Below are 10,034 nucleotides of genomic sequence, written 5' to 3' on the forward strand. Positions count from 1 at the left end.
ATTTACTGCTTATTAGAATGTAATTATAGTGATTAAAATTATTATATTTTATTATAATCCATAAAATATAAACATGCACAAGTACAGTGTGCATATATGCATGTTTATCTGTGGTACACATGAAAAATGTATTAATCAAATGTGATATTAAAAAACATGAATGCTACTGTTCTAAATCTGATTTTTAATATGTGTGTAGGATTGCAATAGATAGGCTCTAATGGATTAAGAAAGCCCCAGTGTTCTGGACAGTCAGTCTGTCCTTTATTTAGCAATTATATGATGTAATGAATGTTTTTGTGTGTGTCAGAACATCTGGGTTGTCTAAGGACAAAGTTCCTTTAAATTAAATTATTGATTTAAAGTATAAGAATTTAGAAGCTTTTAGAATATTTTATCAGTTTCATTCCTGAAAAGCATAACAGTTTATGCTTGTAGGAAGAGTGTATGAAATTGTCTAGATTTTAATCTCTTTTCCTTTTTTCCTTCCTTTCTTCCTTCTTTCTTTCCTTTCTTATTCTCCTTTTTCCATCCCTTGCTCCATCCCTTCCTCTGTTCCTCCTTCTTTTCCTTTCTCCCTCCTAGATTTTTCTAATCCATAGCCTGAGGCATGCTGCATGAGCATTCTACACGCAGAGCCTTCATTCATTGTATTTGGAGACAGGATTTCACCAACTTGTCCAGACTGACCTTGAAATTATAATCTTCTTGCCTTATCCAACTGCATAGCTGGGTTTACCAATGTTCGTACAAACACATCCAACCTCTATTTCACATCCATTTTCTAGCACTAGATATCACTTAAAAAGAAAAATAGCCCCTTTGTGGGGCAGTGGGCAGTTCTGACAGCCGGAGTCCAGGAGAGCAGCCACCTCGGAATCCCGGAGAACCATTGAGCAGAGTAATTTGTTCACAAGGGACGGTAGGCATTCGGTGATTTGTGTCTGAGACCAATGGCTCAGATTTCAGCCCAGACCCCTCACAGCTGCCCCTGCAGAAGATGTGTGCTCTATCAGGCAGACAATGTCTCAAACTCCCAGCATTCTAGCTGGACCTTACACACAGCCATCTGATCACAAGCCAGGCATGCCACGCCCCATACAATAAAAGGGGTGGTTTGCCCCCTCCTCTCTCTCTTACCCTTCTCCTCTTGCTCCTCACTCTCTCTTACTTCTCTCCCCTTTCTCTCTTACTTTCTTTCTCTCTTGCTCTCTTATTTTGTTACTTCTCTCCCCTCTCTTACTTCTTCTTGCTCTCTCTCTCCTCTCTGCTCTTTGTTCTCTCTGCCTTTCTCCCTCTCCTTCTTTTCTCTTTCTCCTTCCTCTCCTTTCTTTCTCTCTACTCAACCAGCATATTTCTCCTTCCTACAATAAAATAACTCATTCATATATTGCCTCCCTTTTAATTAAGGTGCTGTGCAGCAAACAGGTCAGCCCTGGGGGAAAGAGAGAGACCGGGGCCTAGCAACAGGCCAGCATCCAGGGAGAGAGAGAGAGAGAGAGCCTCAGCCAGGTGGGCCACCAGCAGCAGGCCCCCAGCTATGGAACAACACCCCTTTGCAGCAATAAGCTAGATTCTTTTCCAAGTTGTACTTGACTGTAACAGCAGGCTCTTGGTTTTATCATGTATACATTGGCTGCTTGCATTTGTCATTAAGACTGTCCAAGTCCTTTGCTAATTCTCCCAATGGTAGATTGCCCTAATGGCTATTCTTTACCAAGTATCTCCTGTATACCAACTACATTAGCTGTGTATCTGTCTGGACATGCGTATTGACAGTTGTTAGAAAGGGTTTACCCGATTTGAGGACAGGAGCTTGCTTTAAACAAAGGCTCTTGGGCTAAGTACGGCGTGGAGCAGCCTTTCATGACATCTCTGTGGATGAGACAGAAAGATGCAGTTCATAACTAGGCAAACAACCACCTCCAAGGTGTGCTGTTCACTAGAGCGGCAGCTTCTGCCATCTTCCCAGTACTTCCGGGCCTTCTCATTGTTAGTCCGAATGAATCGTTAATAGACTGCTGAAGGAAGGCATGCATGATGCAAACGTGATCATCATCTTCAAAAGACTAACCAATAAATACTCCAGACGTGGGGAGCAAGTACAGAGATGAACTACGAATTTAACAACCAGGAAGAACGTAGTGGGGAAAAAAGTAAAAATTCAAAATTACATTAAAATGAATACACAACAAACAAAGTCTAGAAACAAAAGACAAGAGTAGAAAACATAACTACAGCTCGTATGGAAAAAAAAAAAGCAGTGTTTTCAAGTGTTTTAGTTAGAGCATCAGATGGTGCTACCTTGACATGGTTGGGGACTGGGCTCTGAATGTGAATGGAGTCTCCAGTTACAATGTATTCAGGAGACAGAGGCAGGGAGGCAGTATCTATCTCCTACAAGGTCACAGATCAAGTGTTGTGCTTGGCTATGGTCTAGGAAAGGTTTTGATGGATGGGAGCAAACATAGAGGAGCAGTTAAGGTGGTGACAAAATACTAAACAAGTGAAGGAGAGAACAGGAAAGAACCCCATCCTGGTGCAAGAGCCACTCAGGTTTAATCTGGTGACAGCTTTTAAGGCATCTTCACCTTATCAAGTCTTTAAAATCTCACTTTTCACAGAAATATGATTTTCATATATACCTTTCCTATATATATATATTATATAAATGCAAGGTGTCCATAATAGTCATAAAAAAGAAATACAGCCAACTTGATGCTCTACAATTCCAATGGAGAGTGGTGGAATTGAGCGCACATAACGTGAGAGCAGCCTATCAGCTGTGACATTATCTTTGTGCTTGGTATCAATCAGTGGGGAGAGTGGGCAGTACTGTCTTGTACAAGGCAGAGGCTCATGAAGCATGGTCTTCATGCCAGGAACATGATCATCACAAGTATCAGATAAAAGAAGTTTGGAACCCAGTAGAACACAAATGAACCAGATGTTGGGAAGAAGGGTTATCCATCAAACCTTGCTATAAGAAGGCTTGCAGGGACTCAGATGTAGCTCAAGTGAGAAGCAGTGTTATTTGGTCATAAGAACTCGAGTGTGAACACTGCTAAGGAGACAGTCCTTATACTATACTGCCCTGAGATGCTTGCCACCATGGCAGGAGAGACAGACAAAGACACACATAGAATGATTGCAATTCAGTTTATGGAGGATGGGCTCACAGAATCTGCATTTTTTCTAGGCTACAAGTAACTTGGGGATGTGGAAAGGTAGATCTAGCTTAGAAAGGTAATACATAAGAAATTTTAATCAAGGGAAAACTAAAAGTTGGGGGAGAGTTGACACATATCATAACTTCAAGAGATTTCCCAGTAGTCATGTAGACACGGGTTTTGTATCATTCTGCTCAATTACAGGAAGCAGAAGGAGAGGTGGTCCTTAGAGACCTCAGAAGAGTAGATGCTCCTGGAAACAAGGGTGGAACCTCTTAAAGATGGATTTGATACCTCTGCCAACTAAATCTACCATGTTCCTGGAGTACAAAGAGTGAGTTCATGGAAGAAGACTCTAGGGATTGGCCCTGGGTGAAGAGATTATGCTAAACTCCTTTGCAGTTCTGAGATGCCCATAATGCCATCTTTTTCTGTACTAAACACCTTGTAGATTTATAATTTAAAACTAGAAAAGAGGAAGATTTCTCATTGAATTTTGTTTTATTTCTAGTATTAGTAATACATTTTTGTTAGACAGTAATATGAATATTTTAAGTGAACACTCTTATTAACAGTTGGTTATTGTATCCCTTTGTAGTAACTGAGCAATGTCTATGGTACAATTGTGTGTGTGTGTGTGTGTGTGTTGTTCATGAACTAGATCAAATTAAAAGAAGATCTTTAATGCCAAAGTCATCTGTATGATTTGGAGAAACAAAACAAATAACAGCTGAACTTTTTTTTTCTCCTTCTAGGTTATACTTTAAAGGCTCAGCAGTTGCCACAGTCTATTGTATTTTTGGCCTCACACTGGTTGTAATCACAGGAATAATAAATGGCTTTGTGTCTGTGCAATATTTGTTCACATCTCCCTTAGTCTCTGACTACTGGCATATGCTGTTAACAGTGAGACTATAATGCTGTATGCACTAAGCAGAACTTGTCCAATCCAGGCTTGCTGTGTGGTCTGCCAAGGCTATGGAAGCCATGGTGGGATGTCGACAGATGAACTCAAAATAATTCTAATTCCACGAAGGTCTGCAATGTCTACAAGGAGGATTCTTGTTTTACTATTTTAAATGGTCTCCAGGAACAAGCACAGTTCATAAAAAGTATAAAACTACCCCTGCAGTGTTCCATCAGCATCAAAGTGACTTTCATTTTTTTCTGAGAAATGTTTCACAGGGGAATGTCAGGGAACATATATGAAGAGGTGGCTTGGTCAAGAGATAGAACTGCCAAGTACAGGGTCTCTGTAATTGAAATCTGACTCTACTATTGATGGCAATTAAATCTGATGTCACAATGAGCCTTATCTTTATCTACTTAAGTCCCATTCACACTCTTCCCCAGTTACATGAAACACACTTAGAAGAGAATATGCACACCATTGTCCTTACAACACTAATACATTTTTTTTTTAAAATTCCTGCTGCATGCCATTTAGAGGTAATTTAGACTTAATGAGGCAATTTAGACTGAGGCTGAGCTGACTATCTACAAAGTATGTTGCCAGATTCTGTGATGTTAAGAGCTCATATGCATGCAAACATTCCTAGGTCTTTTTGCTTTATTCAGTGACAGTTTAACCGATGGATATGAAATGATCTGAGACTCAAGCATACTGGTGTCATAAAGGAAGCTCAACAATCTTCAAATAAAAACAGTGATAATGAAAAAATAATGTTGACTGCTTTATCAAAATTGTGAATCCTAACTCAGACAGTTCAAAGTTTAATCTCACTTTCCAGTAAATGTGACTTTAATACATTGAAGTAAATACGTTGGTATTCTAAATCTTCCTTCTCTCTTATATAAGCAGCCACGTTCCAGTCACAAGCACCTAATGTGTGTGTTAGAACAGTACCCACTGATCCTTTAGTAGGACCATCCTCTCTGGGGCATTTCTGAGCTTCCCCACTGCAACCATCTACAGCCCAATTGGTGTGTGTGTCCACTGGGCAAATCCAAAACACAGTCTGGTTCCTTGACTGTTTTCTATGCTCTGCTGCTCTCACTGGAAACCTTCACACTAGTCCTGGCCCAAGTCTGTTGAGTCCTCATGCCTCTTTCTAGTTTTGATCATGTGGGTCTCTTACTTGGGCTTTAATCCTTCTTTTCCCTGTTTCCTTTGAGCTCCCAGAAAAGCCACTGTGACTCACACTGAGGAAGCTAGTGGGAGCCTTGTTCTGTTTACTGGACAGTCAGCTTCCATAGGAAGAGAATCAATTTAGATATACATAGGAACTGTATCCCAAGATAGTAGTAGTTTGAGTCACCTCTGTTTTCTTACATTTATGGATATGATTAGAGCAGGCTTTATGTCTTATTACCTATGGATTCCCAATCAGAAAAGACAGTACCTACCCAGAGTAGGGACTAAATAACTACTATTTTTATTAGAGGAAAGAACCCAGTGGTGACTGAATGCAGGCTACCATTGAGCTGTAGATTTATCTTCAAAGCTTCTCTGATGATCTTCCCTGAGATCTCCCAGGCGGTAGTACAAACCCAGGGCTTTACACTCAGTGGAACAGAACTTAGGAAATTCTGGTTCAGATTTTGCCTTGGGCTCATGTGGCAGCCTTGTGGACACTGCTCAGTACTTACAACTGCCCTCCCTAGGAGCCTCTGAGGGTGCAGAGGGTACTCTGTTGCAACATTTCATTCACAGCTTGTATAACTTGAGTGACAATTTCAGAACTAATGGCGCTGTCAGAGGAGAACAAAGTTACAGTGTCCAAACTAAATGAGGCTACATGGTCCAAAAACATTTCACCCATGGATTTATACCATGCTGTAGGGAAAATTGGAATTATGTTCTCGGGCGAGTTATTACCACAACCAGTTTCACTAGAACAAGATGGATAGCTGTATCTGCCAACAAAATGATGAAAGAGAGATGCTCAAGATCCATAAAGGAAGGGAGAGGAGGCATTAGTTCACTCTTGATCAGGTTTGCTTTCTGTTTGCTGGAGAGGCCCAATGGCCAGTTCCTACGTGTTCTTCACCAAAGGTGTTGTACTGATTTCTAACACAGTTTTTTCATGTTAATGTGCCTATCATCCTGAGCAACAACAGCCATAGCACATTAGTAGAAACAAAGTGTCCACAGAGCCTTCCTAATGGTGAGTTCACAGGGGCACAGACATGAAACCAAAGCTCTTCTCTCTCTGTTTGTTATCTGTTTGCAAGCTGTCATGGGTGTCTGCCTCATTAGGATGGATGCTCATGTAAATCAAAGGTGTGACAGGTGTCCTGGAAAATTCCTTCCTAGAACTATACTCTATAAGATAACCACTGTGAATGTTCTCTTTTTATTCCCTGCTTCACTGTGGTAGAAAATGATAGCATAACAGGGGAGATGAAGGATAAGTAAGCTAATCTATAATTTACGAAATGTTTTTGTGGGGTTGAGTATGGAATTCAGAACTTCACATTTGCCAAGCAAAATGCTTATTCCAAAGCTGTATCGCCAATGGGCTATCTTTATAAAAAGCACACAGGGGTAGCACATAGAGACTCAATACATGTTGGTAAATGTTCGAAAGACTAGTATAATGTCTCATACAGGAACAGTATGAGAGTGACAGAGAAGACGATGCTAGATTCCCAGGTCAGCTTTCCTGCCTTAGTTCAGGCAGGATATTGATATTTGCAATGGTAAGGACTATTTCTTCCTGGGCACTTCAAGAGAACTTCCCACAGCTCAACCAGTCTATCATGATGAGAAGCCCAAACAGCCAAGTCTGAACCAGGAGTGCTCCATCCTAAATAGAAGGAAGCCAGGGATGGGCAGGAAAGGGGACTGTGACACACAGAGCTCACAACACTACTCAGGGCCTGACTCTGCAGCATAACAGAACCATGCTCCCCAAATGTTTACACTCTTGGTGGAGATTACACAATATGTTTTTTACACGTAATAAGAGCAAGTTAAAAGTCTTTTGTTCAAAGACTGGTGCCTTCGAAAACAAGGCAAGACCAATAGAAAGTGCCTGTAGTTATCCGCAGTTGGGGAGCCAATTGGTAGGGGTGGTTTTCTGCCATTAAATGATAGCACACGTGGCTTTGGAAAACAGGTAAGCATGAAGTCTATTCCTATCACCCAAAATGGATCATTTTTATCAATGATGTGTCATTTTGTGTTAGGAAAAAAAATGTGAGGAACGAGATTGAGCAAGTGAGAAAGAATCTTTCTTTATACAGTTATATTACAATCAAACAGTAAGTTCAATTTTAAATGGTTATATTAAGAGAAGAAAATCTACATTTAACTTGATGGATATGTATCATATTTTGATCTTTAATGGGATAAGCAAACAAGGGAAGATCTGATTCAGGGTAGTAAGGTTTACAGACACAGAAGCTGAGGTCCAGCAGTTAAAAAGATTTCTAAAACTCACAAGGTAAGACACAGAACTAGATTTCGTGCTGAAGTGAATAAGCACATCCACATCCAAGGTTGAAGAATGTTTTACCACTAACACAGATTCTGAATAAAAGTAGATAATTAATTTCATTCACTACTGAGTGTACTGGTGAACCCCTGACATCCTGTCACTCAGGAGATAAGGGCAGAAGAGTATAGAGTTCAAGTCAAGCCTGAGCTATGTAGGGAAATCCTCTTTCAAAAACTGACAAAGAAAACAAATTTACTCACTTTACTAAAAAGAATATTCAAGAATAACTAAGTTTTGAATTTTTGTCATTGTTTAATGTTTTACATTTATATGTTATCCGGTCACTAATTAGACTACTGAGCTACACTGTTAATGCAGATCCCAGTCAATCTAGCCCTCTGTGAAAACTGTCTCATAACGTGGAAACTGGGCTGGTTATCTCATTTATATAGCATTAGCCAGCTGATGTTGGTTCCCTAACATCAAAACCACAAAATAAAAATCCATCACTGCTCCTGACAACGCATAATCGTCTTTAGAAGGTAATGACAAAGCTTGGTGTATCAATGTAGGACAAGTAGGCCAGAGCAGAGGGCACAGTTTGAGTCAGAAGGCCTTTGCAGTTTTTCTACTGATTTTTCAAAAGGCTCTAAAGATAACCACCTTCATTGCAATGGAACAAAACTATTTCCAAAACAAGGTTAGCTTAGAGAGTTCCTGGGAACTCATCACTAGCATTCCTTAGTAGTCGTTTCTAAGTCCCTACTTTTCTAACTCAAAGCCAAGCTGATCCATCTTCCTCTTCACACAAGCAATGGAGAGATGAGGCACGGGTACTTGATTCATGAACCTCGACTTGCTGACCAACCCTCAGGTACTCTCTTCATCTTATATCCTCTCTGTCCTTCTTGGAGGCTTCTGTTGTAAATAGGCGATATGGCAGCTTAACAGATGAAGAAACGATGATGGACTTGGTGGTGATGGGGGAAGACAACAACTTCACACTCAGAAAAGCAGAGGAGAAGGTAATAAAGCCAACTTAGTATAAATGACACTGGAGGGCGGGCAAAGGCACACCGACCTTTGAGAGATGGACCTGAAGAGATTTCTCTAATGGTAAGAAAAATACAGAAACAAAGAGCATGCCACAAGGAATTAGATTCTTTCTTTTCTTTCCCTTAAGACAACAATCCAGTGTGAGGGCGATCCATAAATGTGAGTGATCCTCATTCCCCTGTTAAGGGATTAGCGGAAAGAACAAAGGGAGTCTGTTGACAATAATAGGTTTAAAGTAAGTGAATTCTTCTTCTAACCCTGGCTCCAAACTCAGCAATGAGTGAGTGATGTCAGGGAAGAGGTCTTACTGGCAAAGCAAGATAACATCTGTCCAGAGGTAACCTGAGATTGTTGAGCATACAGACAAAAACATATGAGGGGGAAGAGATACCCCAGGAATGCTGAAGCTATGAGGCAAGGGTGGTCCGCTAGTGTGCTGGTGGGGCACAAAGGCAGCTCGGACGTTAACGATGTTCCCTTAGTTTTGTGGAAATACTGGCTACAAAAAACATTGATTCTGGGCTGAGAAAAAAAGAGTGATACTGTTCCTATCACCCAGGTTGTAAATGTGCCATATGGAAATACTAAACTAAACAAAGTTAAACTCCCTAAGATCAGCATTGACCAGTAGTGGACTTGAGTTGGAAAGGAGGCTGCAACTAGATGGCAGATAGAAAATAAGGTTTTAGTCACAGCCAGCTCCTTCACTCTATGATTTTGGGAAAATCATATTCCTTGAAGATGCACGTCCCCATTATTTTCTTCACCTATAAGATAGGTAAATAAATATGCACAATAACTCCCACTTTCCAGGGTCAGATCAGTTTATAAAATATAATGTACCCAGTACAAAGCCTTTTGTATGGCAGGTATTCAATTATGGGTGTTACCATCTCATTTCCACCAGGTTCACAGTGAGATCTGTTGATATATGACTTCTCTGCTCCATTTCTGCCTTGGATACTATCCACCATGTAGCCCCCTGCACCTAGGAACCCATTTAAATGCTTATGTAAACTCTACCTTTCCCTTAATATGTCTCTATCTTAAAATCACATCTCTTATAATAATTTGATTTGTGTTGAAATTTATTTCATCGATGCTATAATGGTCTCCTATAAAACTTATTACCTTAGCACTTATGATTCTCAGTACAGCTGCTGAATCTGAACTCTGTGCGTTCAGGGAGCTTTTCTGATTTCCTTAATGATTTCTTCACAGTAACCCCAAAACAGAATATTCAATAAAAATGCCATGTTTTATTTTCTCTGATGGAAGATGATTAATGCTATCCAAGGGGTATCTAAAAGTAATTAGTTTGGTTTAAGTGTATGTGTGTGTATGATGTGTGTATGTGTGTGTGTGTGTGTGTGTGTGTGTGTGTGTGTGTGCAAGAGAGAGAGAG

General features: G+C 40.3%; 1 protein-coding gene and 1 long non-coding RNA gene across 4 annotated transcripts in view; one reads left to right on the plus strand and one right to left on the minus strand.

The window, feature by feature from the left end:
• Rgs7 (regulator of G protein signaling 7) overlaps positions 1-10,034 on the minus strand; it is a 396,147-nt gene that overhangs the window by 6,876 nt on the left and 379,237 nt on the right. The window contains exon 17 of one of the 3 annotated variants that reach the window (XM_031390406.1): positions 1,798-1,875. The exons of the other annotated variants lie outside the window; for them this stretch is intronic. Within the exon in view, the coding sequence (XP_031246266.1) occupies positions 1,822-1,875 (54 nt within the window). The 3' untranslated portion in view covers positions 1,798-1,821. The remainder of the gene's footprint in view (positions 1-1,797; positions 1,876-10,034) is intronic. 3 annotated transcript variants of the gene reach the window in all.
• On the plus strand, positions 3,380-4,022 carry LOC116103905. The gene is made up of 2 exons (XR_004123626.1): positions 3,380-3,504; positions 3,926-4,022. It is a non-coding gene; the product is annotated as an uncharacterized LOC116103905 (long non-coding RNA).

The sequence above is a fragment of the Mastomys coucha genome, unplaced genomic scaffold, assembly GCF_008632895.1.
Source record: "Mastomys coucha isolate ucsf_1 unplaced genomic scaffold, UCSF_Mcou_1 pScaffold1, whole genome shotgun sequence".
Taxonomy (NCBI): Eukaryota; Metazoa; Chordata; class Mammalia; order Rodentia; family Muridae; genus Mastomys; species Mastomys coucha.